A 16,506-nucleotide genomic window follows, 5' to 3' on the forward strand; every position below is an offset into this window, starting at 1 on the left:
AGAAGAGGAGGTTAAGGGGTGATATGATAGCCGTGTTCAAATATATAAAAGGATGTCACATAGAGGAGGGAGAAAGGTTGTTTTCTGCTGCTCCAGAGAAGCGGACACGGAGCAATGGATCTAAACTACAAGAAAGAAGATTCCACCTAAACATTAGGAAGAACTTCCTGACAGTAAGAGCTGTTCGACAGTGGAATTTGCTGCCAAGGAGTGTGGTGGAGTCTCCTACTTTGGAGGTCTTTAAGCAGAGGCTTGACAACCATATGTCAGGAGTGCTCTGATGGTGTTTCCTGCTTGGCAGGGGGTTGGACTCGAGGCCCTTGTGGTCTCTTCCAACTCTATGATTCTATGATTCTATGACTGGGAATGACAAGCTTTGAAATGTGGGTATTTTAGATCAAGTTTTAGAAAACATTTTCACCTTTTTGAGTTCATGGCTCCCTTGACCAACTACATCCTTTCTGTGGCACCTCTTGTGGGGCTCAGGAGCCCAGTTATGTCACCCCTTGCTTGCAGAGCTGGCAGCCTCTCGCCCTTTTTCAAACACCCTCCCTTGTGGAGTGTTCCCTCAGCCGCTCTCCTCTCCCATTTCCTTGGGAGTCCTCTGGGCAGCAGCTGCTGCTGCCCCTGGTCTCTGAGCTGCCCCTCTGCCCCAAAGAGAGGTGCTTCCCAGAGGTACCAATTGCCAGGACTGCTGCAATAAACAAGCCTTTGGGAGGCAGAGACACAAGAGGGCATTAGAGGAGGAAGGGAAGAGGGACAGAGGCCAGTGTTGCCCTGGCACCCCTGACCATCATTCAAGGCACCCCAGGGTGCCATGGCACACCGGTTGAAACCCACTGTTTTAAAACATAGGACTGTTCTTCATCTGTTCCCAGCATAGTCACAAGGAAAGGCAGAAAACACTGGGGAAATTACTGAAATGGAGGGGATTTTTTTTACTTCTTTTGGGATGTGCAGCTGATCTACCACACTTGGTATGTACAAAATCAACCCAGAGACCAGTATGGAATTTCTCTGCCCTCCTGTGTTGTTTTCAGTTCCCATTGGTCAAGCTGTTGCAATGCTGTCCAAGGCAAAAGGTAAAAGACCCCTGGATGATTAAGTCCAGTCAAAGGCAACTTTGGGGTTGCGGCAAGGAAGCCGGCGTTTGTCCACAGACAGCTTTCCAGGTCATATGGGCAGCATGACTAAACCACTTCTGGTGCAATGGGATACCGTGACAGAAACCAGAGTGCACGGAAATGCCGTTTATTTTCCCGCCGCAGCGGTACCTATTTATCTACTTGCGCTGGCGTGCTTTCGAACTGCTAGGTTGGGAGGAGCTGGGACAGAGCAATGGGAGCTCACCCTGTTGCGGGGATTTGAACCGCTGACCTTCTGATTGTCAAGCCCAAGAGGCTCAGTGATTTTGCCCACAGCGCCACCCGTTAAAGCACACAACTGTCCCACAAAGAAGCCCAAAAACTGTTGTTTGCCTCTCCGAGAGCTAGTCCCCAGCACCCTTAACAAGCTGGTTCCCAAGATTTGTGTGCGCATGTGTGCTTTAAATGTGCGGCCTGCACACAACCTCAGCTAAGACAGGGAGCCACAGACTTGACACACGGACTTTGGGGTTCAGCACCATTTATTTAAGAAAGAAAGAAAGAAAAAGAACAAATGGGGGTGGCAGGCAGGGGAAGCAAAAGGCAGGAACAGGTTCTGGAGCGACACCAGCGTCATGGTGCCTCCTAGGCAGTATAATTCTGGTTCTGGAAGGAAGCGGGCAAGGCAGAGCGAACACTGGTGGCAAAGGCTCACACGGGGCAAGCCAGAGCCAGCCACACCATTAAGGGAATGTGGGAGGCTGGCTGGAGCACAATCCTGTGAGGCCCAAGCTCAAAAGATAAGCCCCCTAGTGCCTGCTTGGCACCAGCACTGTCTGCAGGGGCAACACCCAGGGCTGTTTGAAGAGGGAAGGAAAGGCAGTATAGTTAGCTGAAGATCAGCTCCAAAGTCTGCCCTCTACAGTGTCTCGGGGCTGAGAGGAGAAGGCAGCAGTCAAAACCCCTTTCCCCAGCTGCAATGGGCTCCTTCTGCCTCTCATCCCCCCGCAAAGCATCTTACCGCCCTCCTGGGAACGCTGGACGGGAAACTCCTGCCCTCCAGTGCTTGTGGCACTGGGAGGCTGGCAGGAGCTGCTGTGTGGGGTGCCCATCGCAGCTCTCTTGCACACGTTGCAACACTCTTGTCCCCACCCCTGCCCACGGAAAGGGTCCTCTGAAATGCTGATGAGAGACCTGCCTGCCTGCTTCCCAGGCAGCATATGAGGCTGCAACAGCTCCTTAACTGGCCCTGCCAGGCCCCGGGGTGTCTGCAGCTCTGGGGGACTGTACACTGCAAAACAAGGTGTGGATCTATGGGAGACTCCACGCAGACTAATAAGGCACTGATGGCTTGGGAGGGGCAAATCCCATTTCTGCCCTGCGGCGCTTAAGGCATGGGAACCATTGCCCGCTTTTTGGTGTTGGGCTCTCGGCTGCTTTCCGTGCCAGGCAGAGCATAGGGGAACTCCGTATGGCTTTGCATGTGTCACTGAGGACCAGGTGGAGAGGACGCTCTGAGGCGCCGCAGCCGTTCCTGGCTGGAACTCGTTCCAGCACTTCTCGGGCAGGCGCCATTGCCACTAAAAGAGAACCAGCGAGGCATTCATGGTGAGTTCCAGCACCTCTTTTTCTAGAAAAATAACACTGACCACAGCATAGCCAGGATGAGTGAGGGGCGGGAGCAAACTCAATTGTGCCAGGCGGGCAGTGCCACGTGGGGCACCGCGACAAAACGCAGGAAGCTCAAACTTGTCCAAGTTGAAAAGCTTGGCTCATGCTGGAGGACGAGGGCAAACGACCTCCCTCCCTCCTCGGTGCTCCTGCGAACTCTGCCCTGGCTGGAGTGCTGGATGCTGCTACGGCGTTGGGCGTGGGGCACCACGATACAGAGACCCACCCACCCCACGCCCACCCACAAGCAAGACAGGAGGGGAAGGGCAAGACAGGACAGTATCTTTGGTCACAACCTGCCTGGCCCAGCCCAGCCCAGCAGCAGAAGCAAGAGAAGTCACGCGGTCACCCCGTTGCCCACCCCTCGGCCTCAGAGCAGCCTCTTCAGGGCAAGGCGGCACATTGGGCCCTGTCTGAGATGCTCTTCCCTGGAAAACCTCGGGCACAGCTCTGTCCAAGGGCCTCTCACGAATGCCGCTCTCCAGTCCTTTAAGTGTCCACCGTGCCCCCTCTCTCTCTGTCGTTCCACGTGAGGGCTGGGGAAGGTGGTGGGACGACGACAGGCCCTGCATAGCTCCCATCGGTCTGTCACTTCCACACAAAAAAACACCCTTAAACCAACTCCCTCCCACGTCTCCCCACCCCACCCCCATTTTCTTTTGGTAGCAGCAAAGCACCATTTGTGAGTGTGTGTGTGTGTTTCTCTTTTTTAAAAAAATTCATAATAATAATAAAATAATAATAATAATAATAATAACAATAGATGTCTCTCAATTGGCCTGATGACAAAAAAATAAAACAGCGAAGAGTGTGGTTAAGAGGCAAGCCCGGCCTATGAGGAGCACTCCTGGATGTTGAGACCGGCTTCCAAGTGATGGTGCAGGTCAATGGGCTGCTGAGGCTGCTGGCCGGGCCGGTCGTTGATCAGCACCACGTTCTTGATGCAGCCCGTGATCCCTGAGATGTACTTTCCCGCGGTCAGGGTTTGGATGTCAGGTGCTCCGCCTGCGCAGGGGGAAAGGAAAAGCCGTCCGTCAGCAAGTGTGTTCCCTGAAGGGGAGAGGCTGTTGTCCTTTTTCTCCTCCTCAAGTCACTGGGAGGATTCGGGAGGCTGGCAGAGACCGCAGCCTCCATCCCAACATTTTGATTTTCAGCATCATCACCGATGCTGCCACATTTGGGCTGTGGGATTCAATTGCGCAGCATCCTTCAGAGAGGCGTGCAAACTTTTCAAGGTTCTCCTATTGCTATCCATTCGTCCTCATCTCGGGCCCACAAGTCACTTGCTACTGTCGCTGCCATGTGGACCACGTTTTTAAAATGAAATTAATGCAAGCTGCTTTCTATGTTTTCTTAAGGGAAAATGTAGAAACACGGTTAGGGAAATACATTAAAACCCTTTTGTTGTGTTTCTCCTGGGTTTTTTTTTTGTAGGTGTTCTTTTTTTAAATGTTTTTTTTTAATACTTTCCATATATTTCACTGATCTTGCAATCATTTTAGCATTTCAAAACTTGACTTCTGCAGTTCCTTAAATTTATTTTTAATATCTTCTGCATATCCAAATTACTATATTGGCCTGAATATAAGCCTCAATCCCCCCCCCCCCAAATTCTGACCATGAAAAAGTTAAAGTGCGGCTTAAATTCGCGACCTTACAAAAATTGGCTTTTACGATAACGCTGCTGAAACAGACATATGGTAAAACGGAACAGGCGTGAGTGCCTGCCGAATTTTAAGGGAGTGGCCTATATTTGGGTATTGTCTTTTTTCTTTCTCCTCCTTGAATTTTAAAGGTGTGGTTTATATTTGGGTGCAGCTTATATTTGGGCCAATACGGTAGCTTAATTTGCACATTTATTTATCTTCTTTAAATATATACTCTTATGAAACTGCAGGTTATTACAATAATCCTGCCAATGTTCTTATCTGTTTACGATTTATCTATAAATATTCAATAAACCATTTGCAGGAGGCGTTCCTGAAGAAGCATTGCTTAGCAAATCGATAATGTCCACCCGGGTGCATCCTGTAGGCACGGGTGGCCCTGAGAGTGCTCTGAAAGTGACAAGACATTGACACAGTCCAGACTGAAGTGTAAAGCTTTGAGGATGAGGGTCCTTTGAACAGCCTCCCCAAATTTAGGAGGGCTGATGCCGCAAAGTTGTCATGCGGCACCTGTGAATTTTACACCATTTGCATGGAAAGGCTCTAGAAGTCAGGCAAAAACCAGTGTGGCAATCAACATTGAAAGGAAACATGAAAAGCGATGCCCTCCTGCATGGATGGCACATCCTGTTCTGTTGCTTTAGGCGAAATGGGAAGGTGCTTCTGCGCTGCTGGCGCCCTGACCTGGGTTCTGCGGCAGCACCTGCAAAGTGGTGGTGCCGACAGTGGGTTCCAGCAAGATCTTCTGAGATCTTGGCAAGATCTTGCCAGAAGCTGCTGCCGTGGCCATCACCACTCAGTAGAGCATGAGAGTCCCGAGTTTGAATCCTACATCGAGGCAAAAGGGTCCTGCATTGTATGGAGTTGGACTAGATCAGCCTTTCTCGACCTGTGGGTCCCCAGATGTTGTTGAACTACAACTCCCATCACCCCTAGCTAGCAAGGCCAGAGCTCAGGGATGATGGGAGTTGTAGTCCAACAACATGTGGGGACCCACAGCTTGAGAACCGCTGGACTAGATGTTCCGTGTGGTCCCTTCCAACTCTACAATTCTATGATTCTCTGGCCTGTTCCCACCTCATGGCTGTACCCCCGAGTGAAACATAACAGAAGAAGAAAACCTACTCAGTTGATGAGGACTGCTGAAAACTAAATGAAAAGGGGAAATGTGAATCCCTCATGAGCCGATACACCCACAGTGCCCTGAAAGTGTTCCTAGGTTTGTTGAGATGAAGGCGCTTACCTATATAGATTCGACCTTTGGTATTCACCATGACGTTCTTGCCAGGAGATTCCCCAGCGACCATCTCCTCGCCATCGACTTGAAGGAAGCCTCTTTTCCCTTCCCTGGAGGAGGAATGGGAGAGTGTGTCAGAAGGACGAAGGTGTTTTTGAGTGAGGTTGGTTGGATTGGAGAGGATGAGCATGGATAAGGAAGTGCTTGTCGTCTGTCCATGGGAACAGAACTGGAAATGTGGTCCAAGGATATTCCACCGGGGAATCCTCACGTGGATGATGATGATGATGATGATAACAACAACAACAACAACAACAACAACAACAACAACAACAACAACAACAACAACTTTTATTTATACCCTGCCCTCCCCGGCCAGAGCTGGGCTCAGGGCGGCTAACACCAGTAAAATTACAATAAAAACATAATGGGGGGGAAACAATTTAAAATACAGGTTAAAATGCAATTTAAAATGCAGCCTCATTTTAAAAGTAGCCCATGAATCAAAACCGTAAGGGGAGGGAAAACATAAGGGTCAGACTGAGTCCAAACCAAAGGCCAAGCAGAACAGCTCTGTCTTGCAGGCCCTGCAGAAAGATGTCAAGTCCCGCAGGGCCCTGGTCTCTTGTGACTGAGTGTTCCACCGAGTCGGGGCCAGTACTGAAAAGGCCCTGGCCCTAGGTGAGACCAATCTAACCACCTTGCGACTTGGGACCTCCAAAGTGTGGTCATTTGTGGACCTTAAGGTCCTCTGCGGGGCATACCAGGAGAGACGGTCCCGTAGGTATGTGGGTCCTAGGCCATGTAGGGCTTTAAAGGTCAAAACCAGCACCTTAAACCTGACCCAGTACTCCACCGGGAGCCAGTGCAGTTGGTAAAGCACTGGATGAATGTGATCCCGTGGCAAGGACCCTGTAAGGAGCCTCGCCGCGACATTCTGCACCCACTGGAGTTTCTGGGTCAGCTTCAAGGGCTGGGACAGCACCCCAGCCCCAGAAGCACACAAATTGCTCCTCAACCCGCCTTGTTCCGGGAACAGGGCCTATGCCTTTCTCCACCCCCTAACACTTGGGCTTGTCAAACTAGGGGTGTCCCAAGCCACATCTCTCTACACGTGTCTCACCGGATGGCTGTCACTCTATGCCATTCTCCATCATCAACTGGGTCTTCAGACAGGATGTTCACTTCTCCGCTTCCTAGCTGGTAACTGAAGGAAACACATGGCCAGTGTCAAAGAAGAAGAAGAAGAGTCTGGATTTGATATCCTGCTTTATCACTCCCCTTCAGGAGTCTCAAAGCACCTAACATTCTCCTTTCCCTTCCTCCCCCACAACAAACAAGGTGAGTGGGGCTGAGAGACTTCAGAGAAGTGCGACTAGCCCAAGGTCACCCAGCAGCTGCATGTGGAGGAGCGGAGACGCGAACCCGGTTCCCCAGATTACGAGTCCACCGCTCTTAACCACTACACCACACTGGCCACTCCGGAGCCCCAACGCAGAGCGGCCAATAGCGTGAGCTCTTACGCGGTCTTCCCTCACCTGAACACCAGGTGCCCGTCCTTCAGCCCGAGGCTGATGAAGTCCTTCGCTTTGGCGCTCTCTCCTTCCTCCTGTGACAGAAACCAAATGTTGTTTCTCACCTTCTCCTTTCCTTAGGCGAGGGCACCCTTAGGCATCAGTGGGGGGGGGGTCATGCCATAGAGGGAGAGAAACCCATGAACTGCTAAGGAACTGGTACTGCTTCTCAGGTGCCACATTTTACTTTGTAAGAAATTCGTCTTTGAGTGTGGCAGCACCGGCACTTTGCAACCCCCTACCTACTGACATCGGTTGGGTGCCTTCACTGTACTCTATTTGGCGCCTGCTAAAAGCATTTTTAAAAAGACAATTGCTTATCCAGACATGTAAAAATGTTGACAGGTGTTTTTAGCTTATGATTGATTTTAGTTAGGCTTAAATAAGAGCAATGCAACAGTGGAACAGTCCTTTGGTATGTGGTGGACTCTCCTTCATCAGAGGTTTTTAAACTGATGTTGGATGGCCATCTTTCGGGGATTCTTGAGCTGTGATTCCTGTCAGATTCCTGTGATTAGGGGGTCAGGTTGGATGACCTTTTGGAATCCTTTACAACTCTACAATTCTATGATGATGATGATGATAAGAAGTCCCCGCGCTGCATAGCGAGGGAGGTGTCTTATAATCACAGATTCATAGAATTGTGAAGTAGGAAGGGACCCCAAGAGCTCCTGCCCCCATGGGCACCGGTCTATTGCCCACCAATAATAATAATAATAATAATAATAATAATAATAATAATAATAATAATAATAATAATAATAATATATTTATACCCCACCCATCTGGCTGGGTTTCCCCAGCCACTCTGGGCAGCTCCCAACAAAATATTAAAAACATAATACAACATAAAACATTTAAAATTTCCCTAAACAGGGCTGCCTTCATATGTCTTCCAAAAGTCTGGTAGTTGTTGTTCTCTTTGACATCTGGTGGGAGGGCGTTCCACAAGGAGGGTGCCACCACCGAGAAGGCCCTCTGCCTGGTTCCCTGTAGTTTCACTTCTCGCAGGGAGGGAACCGCCAGAAGGCCCTCGGAGCTGGACCTCAGTGTCCAGGCTGAACGACGGGGGTGGAGACACTCCTTCAGGTATACTGGGCTGAGGCCGTTTAGGGCTGTAAAGGTCAACACCAGCACTTTGAACTGTGCTCGGAAACGTACTGGGAGCCAATGTAGGTCTTTCAAGACCAGTGTTATGTGGTCTCGGCAGCCACTCCCAGTGATACTATGATTGCTTGTCAGACAGAAAGGTTAGCAGAGAGCATGGCCTACAGGCTTTGGAGCAGGCAGCTCCTCTTAAGACTAGTTCCCACATCGCTTTCCTGCAAATCTCCCTGTTACCTTTGCCAAGCTAATTCTGATCAGTGGTGGAGCTTTACCTGGCGCTTTTGCAGCAACAAATTCTTCTATTCAACCAGCACATCTGCACTTGGGTTAGTCAGCCCCCGCCTCCCATGCTCCTTTCTCTCTGACCCCCTCTAGTCGCGGCTTTTGGCCTTCCCTTCGCCATGCCACAAAAACCAAGCCAGTAAATACCTCGTTAGCAGCATGCGACTCAAGGCCCACCTCCCTGGTTGCCTGGGAAGAGAGAGAGAAAAAGAGGAGCACAAGCCACACTGGGGGGTGGGGGGTGCAAATCAGACAGCTGAACACAGCATGCCTGGAAAGGGGGGGGGGGAGAAGCGGCAGAGGTGAACAGCAACGGCATCCATGCAACGGGGCAGGGTGTGTGCATAAGACATGCTGGTGCTGGGAGAAAGCAGCCTTCCTCAAAAGAAGCACATCATGCGCAGGCAACAGCAGAGGAGCCTGCGGGGTCTCGCAGCAACTTGCATGCCGTCAAAGCAGCAGGCGGGCTACTGCCGTCAAATCTTTTTAGTCTGGATGTTATAGTCATCCAGACTAAAAAGATAGCCTTCCCTCCCCAGTGCTGCAAACCTCTCTCTGCCACGTTGCAGATCAAGCAGATTTTTTAAATTAAAAAAACGGTAAACCTGGATGGTTAAGTCCTGTAAAAGGAAACTATAGGGTTGCGGCGCTCATCTTGCTTTTCAGGCCAAGGGAGCCGGCATTTGTTCACAGACAGCGTTCCGGGTCATGCAGCCAGCATGACTAAACCGCTTCTGGTGCAACAGGACACCATGACGGAAACCAGAGCGCACAGAAACGCTGTTTGCCTTCCCACAGCAGTGGTACCTATTTATCTACTTGCACTTTGAAGTGCTTTTGAACTGCTAGGTTGGCAGGAGCAGGGACTGAGCAACCGGAGCTCACCCCTTCGTGGGGATTTAAACCGCCGACCTTCCGATCGGCAAGCCCAAGAGGCTCAGTGGTTCAGACCACAGCGCCACCCGTGTCCCAGGTGAAGCAGAAGCTGTCCCCACACTCCTGCTGATCTTTGCAGCGCCAATCATCAAGATGGCACTGGCTTGTGAGGCCTGGCACAAAGACGGCCCTTTATTTACTTGTGATCAGTGAAGAGGCCTTACCAACACTTTGGCGTCACGGGCTGCTGGCATTTTCATCCCCCTGCTCAGTTTTGCCAGGATCCAACTGCCCCCTCGCCCTCCACCCCTCACCCAAAGCTTTACATCTCCTGTTTCCACCTCCAGCCTCTGGGAGAGGCAGAGAGAAGGCCCCAGGTTCAATTTCCCCATAGCATCTCCAAGTAAGGATCCCCTCCCCACAAAAAAACCAGTCTGAAACCCTGGAGGGGCCACAGCCAGCCAGTGTAGGCCACACTGAGCTGACGGACCCCTGCTCTGTCGCATTCACTCACCACGCCCTGCCAGAGGAGAAGCCCATTTGCTGAGTTGGTGCGCACTTCCAGCTCGATTGTCTCTGGTGAGTCCGGGAGGCTGCAACCAAGAGAGAAAAAAGAGACCAAGCGATGAGAGACTGTGCACAGCTCTGCTGCGCTAGCCAGTTTCCCCACAGCCATCTGGTTGGTCACTGGGAGAACAGAACGCTGGATGAGACGGCCGTTCGGTCCAATCCACCAAAGCTCTCCTTAGGGACACCCGTTGTAATAGCAGAACCTCCTTGCCCAGGAGCAGTCTACCTCTGATGGCGAACAGCAACTGTAGAGTTGCACTCGTGCCCTGCCTGCAACCCTCCCGCAAGCACAGGACGCTGGATTGGATGGGCCACTGGACTGATCAAGCTGAAGGCACTTATTACGATACGATAATCTTTGTTGCCATTGTCCCATACAGAACAACGAAATTGAAAAATCTACATAAGACATTCAAAACCCAACAAGCCTGCTATCCCAGCTATCACAACCTGGTTAGCCCCCTATAAACTCTGACACACCATTTTTAAATACAATATACTCCCATAGAGACTCCTTACACTGCATTTAAAACCAAAATCGCTTTTGGGTAGAAACTGTTTCTCAGGCGGCTAGTCCTAGTCTTTATAACCCAGTACCTTTCTTCCAGAAGGCAGAAGCTGAAAGAAATAATTTCCGGGGTGTGCACTATCCTGCACTATCTCTGCAGCTTTCTAATGCACCTGGAAGCATAGATTTGATCCGAGGTGGGAAGAGTACAGCCAATTATTCTCTCCGCATTCTTTACAACCCTGGACAGCATTTTTTCCCTGGCCGTGCAGCTCCCAAACCACACACACAGACCATAAGTTAATACACTCTCCACAGTGCAATGGTAAAATGCCATCAACAGGTCCTTTGAGAGATTGTTTTTCCGGAGGATTCTCCGAAAATATACCCTCTGCTGTGCTCTCTTCATCAGGTATTTACTGTTTTTTCTGTATTGGCCTGAATATAAGCCACACTTTCCCCCCAAATTCCAACCGTGAAAAGTTAAAGTGCAGTTTATACGTGCAATCTTACAGTGTGCAGCCAGGAACGTGGGGCAAACAGTACCAGGAGAACGGCAAAGCGTTGCCCACCCCATACTTGGTACCCTGTCCTCTCCCCCAAGGGAGAGAGTGAGGAAAGGGGAAGGCTGCTGGCAACGCAGTGCCCCCCCCCCCGCCTAGTACACACCCAGGAGCAGTGAGGAAGGGAGCAGCTTATATTTGGGTATTTTCTCTCCCCCCCCCCCCCAGTTTTAAAGGTGCGGCTTATTTTCAGGTGCGGCTTATATTCAGGCCAATACGGCATGTTTTTATGCATTTATTTTAAAAAATTAATTATATGCCGCTGTATCACAGAAACAGATCACAGCTATGACATGGCTCCCCAAATCAACACAGACTGTGGAAACTTCACACTGGACTTCAAGCATCTGGCATTGTGTGCCCCCCCATTCTTCCTCCAGACTCTGGGTCCTTGGTTTCCAAATGAGATGCAAAAGCTGCTCTTATCAGAGAAGAGATTTGGGGAGCCATGTCATCAGCTGGTGTTGGTCCACTGTGCTTCATTAAGTCCAGGATCAACGCAGCTGTCTACTAGGAGATTTTGGAGCACTTCATGCTTCCTTCTACAGACAAGCTTTATGGGGATGCTGACTTCATTTTCCAGCAGGACTTTGGCACCTGCCCACACTGCCAAAATACCAAAACCTGATTCAATGCCCATGGGATTACTGTGCTTGATTGGACAGCAAACTCGCCTGACCTGAACCGGCATTGCCAAGAGACAGATGAGAGACATGAGACAATGCGGAAGAGCTGAAGGCTGCTATTGAAGCATCCTGGTCTTCCATAACACCTCAGCAGTGCCACAGGCTGATAGCATCCATGCCACACCACATTGAGGCAGTAATTGATGCAAAAGGGGCCCAAACCAAGTACTGAGTACATATGCATGCTTCTACTTCTCAGAGGTCCAATATTGGTATATTTGCAGTCCTTGTTTTGCTGATTTCATTTAATATTCTAATTTTCTGAGATTGTTAATTTAGGGTTTTCATTAGCTCCACGCCGTGATCATCACAATTATAACAAATAACGGCTTGATGTATCTTGCTTTGCATGTCATGAGTCCATATCTCATATATTAGTTTCACCTTTCAAGTTGAATTATTGAAAGAAATGAACTTTTCCACGATATTCTAATTTTCCGAGTTTCACCTGTAAACCCATACGGTAAAAGTCCCTCCCCTGAACTCCCTTCTGCACTGGCCTTGGCCTGTTCCCTCCATCGTAAATGGAGCTTGGCAGTGTTCTCCCACTGCCACTTGAGGATGGTTGGTCGCCGTTCGTGGGGAAGCGTCCACTGCAATGGCATCAGAGATAACTCACCTCCTGGGGAAAGTGTGGCGCCCCAGGGCCACATAGCCGCCGTCGTGGAAATAGGCACCGTACTGTCCAGGGGCATCTGGTAAATGGGGGAAAAGGAGAATTAGTCTCAGCACCTACTTAGGGACTCCAGCACAGTCTGAGGCAATGGGAGGGAGGGGAGGGAGAAGCTGAACTGCGGGGAAGTTATTGGCTCAGAGATAGAAAGAAGATAAAGTCCCTACCAGAGATGAATGGCAGATTAAGTTTGCAGAAATGGCAAAAATGACCAGAAGAATCAGTAACTGGGAAGACCAAAATTTCAACAAGGAATGGGGAAAATGTATAATTTATCTTAAAAACCATTGTAAGCAGTTAAAACTGTTAGCAGGACTGGAAGAACACAGTTTAATGGTGTAGTTTAATGGAGACGTAAAATATTTGGATTATCTTATAAAAGATGCAGGAGGAAAAGACCAGTGCTCCCCCCAAAAAATAAATAAATAAATAGGGGTACTCTCGTTTTCCTACTCATATTGAAATACTGCCCCTCAATGAGGCCAAACTTAGATTCGCAAAATGTCTAGGCGTATGCATCCCCCCGGGGGAAAAAGCACTGGAAAGGACTATCAATAGGACCCACAAAGGAAAGGAGGGAAGTCCAGGAGAGAGATTCCTTGGCATCTTGTTTTTATGTTATATATTCATTGGATATGTGATTGTAAAACCAAATAAACAAATTTAAAAAGGGGAAAAGAGAAGCTGAACTGGTTTTCTGGAAGTGTCAAATGGCTTTGGATCATCAAAGCATCTTCTGCCCGGATGACATGGTTATCTGAAGTGGCTTCACTACAGGAGACATCCTCCTTAGCTCCCAGTCAGGACTTTGTCTGCAAAGCAGGATCTTCACCCCAGAAGAAGCAGAAGCAGGTGGCACAAAGAGGGGTCCTGAGACGTACCATTTCCTCCGCTGCCCTCGGGAGTCCACTCGGCATTTGACTGGTGCTGCGATGCATCTGCGTGGCAGAGAAACAGGCACTCGCTTTACACAGCAGAAGACAACTTTCTTCCGGGGTGTCAGCGGTGGAGGAGGCAGTTTGCCTCCGCAGCTCCACGCTCTAGCCAGCCATCATCCTCATAGACTTACCGTGTTCACAGTATAATCCCAGGAAGCCAGGAGGGCAGACGCACGCTGTGTCTTTGCAGATGCCCCCGTTGAGGCAGGGCTGCTGGAGCTGGCACTGGACCTCAGACACCTCGCAGCGCTCCCCTGAAGAGAGCGAGAGAGAAACACACTGTTGTAAAGAGCATGGAGAGGTAGAGATGGGCGAGGGCGGACTTGCATGATGCGCAAGACTAAGGGCTTAACCACACTTATCTTTAGCCCCACTCAAGCAACAGGTCTTCACTTTAAAGCTCCATGGCTGAACACCTTTTTCCTTTCGTTTTTGCTCCAGAGCTTTCCCTGTGAAAACTCACTCTTTAAAGCTGATCTGGAACAAACAGCTACCTTCGTTCTCAAACTTAATCTGTTCCGGAAATCCATTCCAAAACCATAGCGTTCCAAAATCATGGCGCACTTTTCCACAGAAAGTAATGCAAAATGGTTTCATCCGTTCCAGACTTTTAAAAACAACCCCAAAAACACCCATTTAACATGAATTTTACTATCTAACGAGACCATGGATCCATAAAATGAAAGCAAGAAACAATGTACTGCAGTCACACAATCAATCATTCAGTAGCTGAACTGGGTTCCACACAGTCACAAAAACAAAACAAAAGAACCACAAAAACAAAAATGCAAAATAAACAGCAAAAACAGACTGACCTCAGCGTAACACTCAAAATGGAAGCACGGCACTCAAAACGGAGCACGTTCAGCTACTGAAAAAAGTTCGCAAACCTGAATACTTACTTCCGGGCTTGCAGTGTTTGGGTTCTAAGTTGCTCGAGTACCAAGGTGTTTGAGAACCAAGGTACCACTGTATTTGGCTTTTTCATGGATTGCACTTGGCTCCGAATCAGCTTTAAAGAACAGGTTTTCGCAGGGAAAGCTCCAGAGCAATAAAGAGAGGGCTAAAACGGAGCTTTAAAGTGTAGACCTCTTGCTGGGAAGCACGGAGGAAAAGGTATGTGTGGGGGAAAACCCCAGGAAGCTCTGGAAAAACCGCAAGAGACTTTTTACTGGGCGTCATACCCTCTCGCATCCCTCTGTGGCGCTCTCACCTTTGTAGCCGTCCAGACACAGGCACTGGAACTCGTACTCGCCCGTCAGCAAGCACTTGCCACCGTGCAGGCAGGGCCTGCGGTCGCAAGGGGAGCTGTCAAAGCACTGCGAGATGCTGCGGCTCTCCAGGAAGCTGTACGAAATGTCCACCTTCTTCCCGTTGATCGAGACCTGGGGTGGGAAGACGCAAACAGCTTCAGCTTCCAGTCAGAGTGCATGGATCTTGCCAGCCAGCCCCTTCCCTTCCTCCTGCCCCCTTCTCTTCCAAGGAGGAAGTGTGGACTGTCCACCACAAAACAGGGAAAAGGAACAGGCAGCTTCTCTCCCTACTGCCGTCGCGCCCCCCAGTTGCTCACCTCCCCAATGCACCCGTAGAAGTGGCTGGAGACGTTGGCAGCCGCCGGCAGCCTGACGGAATCGTCGACGCCCCCCAGGTACATGGAAGTGCGGAGGTTCAGGCCCTGGCTTTTGCCTGGTGAGGACCTCTTGACGGGCCGCTCATCGTTCACCTGCAGAGTGCCGTCTTTGTTCAGCCGCTCGGCTGTGATCCTGTGCCACTGTTCCAGCTCTAGGGGCTTTGCACTCCGAAGGACGGCCGTTCCTAAAAGAGGACCGGGAACGTGAGTTTGGATTCTGCAGCTGGGGGAAGATTCTCCCTGCAACAACCGGCCTGTCTCACATACCCCGAAAGTTAAGAACGTACCGTACTTTTCCGTGTATAAGATGAGGTTTTTTTCCTGAGAAAATAATGTCAAAAATTGGGGCTTTTCTTAGACACGGATAGAGCAGTGTTTGGACGGGGGATTGGTTTCTGCTGCAAGCAGGAGATTGTCAGCGGTGAATTTGTTGGTGGCTGTGGCAAGGGCTGCTGTTGATTTGCCGGGGCTGCGGTGATTGGCGGTGGCTGTCAGTTAGCAGGCAGGCGACTAGTGTGTTTTATGATGCGCATGATTGTCGTGGTTGGTCTGGCGGGTGAGTGATTTTTGGCAATCTCCCCCCCAAAAAAGCTCAGCAACTCTGGGCAATCTCCCCCCATTTATTTAATTTAGAGACCCCCCAAAATAGGGGGCGTCTTATACACGGAAAAATATGGTATGTGTTTGGGACTGGTCTGTGGAGGAGGGTTGGGAAATGACCCCTCCTTCTCCTCTGCCTCTTTCTGAAAAGGAGGGGGAGGGGGAAGAATCGCCCCCCCCCTTTCTCCAATAGCTGCAAGAAGAGACTGAGACAGGACTAATTTACGACAGGACAGAAAACTACCAAGTTTTGAGGTACAGTGGTACCTCGGGTTACAAACACCTCGGGTTACAAACACTTCGGGTTACAGACTTCGCTGACCCAGAGGTAACACATAGGGTCAAGAACTTTACCTCAGGATGAGAACAGAAATTGCACAGTGGTGGCGCCATGGCGGCCCCATTAGCTAAAGTAGTACCTCCAGTTAAGAACGGACCTCCAGAATGATTTAGGTTCATAACCAGAGGTACCACTGTAATGAGAGGAGGAGTTGGAGAACAGATATCGGACACATATTCTTAGACAGCCTGGGAACTCCCCCCCCCCGCTTTTTTTTTACTATTACGAATTATCATCATTATTTTATTATCTGCCCTATGCCCTAAAGTCTCAGGGCAAGTTTAAAACAATACTAAAAAAACAGTTTAAAACAAATTAACGGCCATGAAAATAAGCTGGGTTCTCAAAACATACACCTTGAGGGTCAAAAACAGGCTGGCGTCATCAGCATTTGCTGGAAGCTGCACAATGAAGGTGCCAGGAGGGAGTTCCCACTGCTCAGGGGCTGCTGCAGAGAAGGCCCTGTCCTGTACCCCTTAAGCCTCTGAGGACAACCACT

At 49.9% G+C, this 16,506-nt stretch overlaps 1 protein-coding gene across 17 annotated transcripts in view; it reads right to left on the reverse strand.

Annotated features, from left to right (window-relative positions):
* Positions 1-1,609: 1,609 nt before the first annotated feature.
* The window catches only part of HSPG2 (heparan sulfate proteoglycan 2), a 224,478-nt gene continuing 209,581 nt past the window's right edge, over positions 1,610-16,506 (reverse strand). For 12 of the 17 annotated variants that reach the window (XM_081202842.1, XM_081202856.1, XM_081202851.1 and 9 more), the window contains 11 exons: positions 15,008-15,252; positions 14,651-14,822; positions 13,569-13,691; positions 13,381-13,437; positions 12,446-12,521; positions 10,014-10,092; positions 8,771-8,812; positions 7,199-7,269; positions 6,784-6,867; positions 5,667-5,770; positions 1,610-3,761 (listed from right to left, as the gene is read on the reverse strand). In XM_081202842.1, the coding sequence (XP_081058968.1) occupies positions 3,589-3,761; positions 5,667-5,770; positions 6,784-6,867; positions 7,199-7,269; positions 8,771-8,812; positions 10,014-10,092; positions 12,446-12,521; positions 13,381-13,437; positions 13,569-13,691; positions 14,651-14,822; positions 15,008-15,252 (1,226 nt within the window). In that variant the 3' untranslated portion in view covers positions 1,610-3,588. The remainder of the gene's footprint in view (positions 3,762-5,666; positions 5,771-6,783; positions 6,868-7,198; positions 7,270-8,770; positions 8,813-10,013; positions 10,093-12,445; positions 12,522-13,380; positions 13,438-13,568; positions 13,692-14,650; positions 14,823-15,007; positions 15,253-16,506) is intronic. The other 5 variants (XM_081202846.1, XM_081202848.1, XM_081202845.1 and 2 more) reach the window with 1 other exon arrangement.

Source organism: Podarcis bocagei (genome assembly GCF_964188305.1).
Source record: "Podarcis bocagei genome assembly, chromosome: 7".
Lineage (NCBI taxonomy): Eukaryota > Metazoa > Chordata > Lepidosauria > Squamata > Lacertidae > Podarcis > Podarcis bocagei.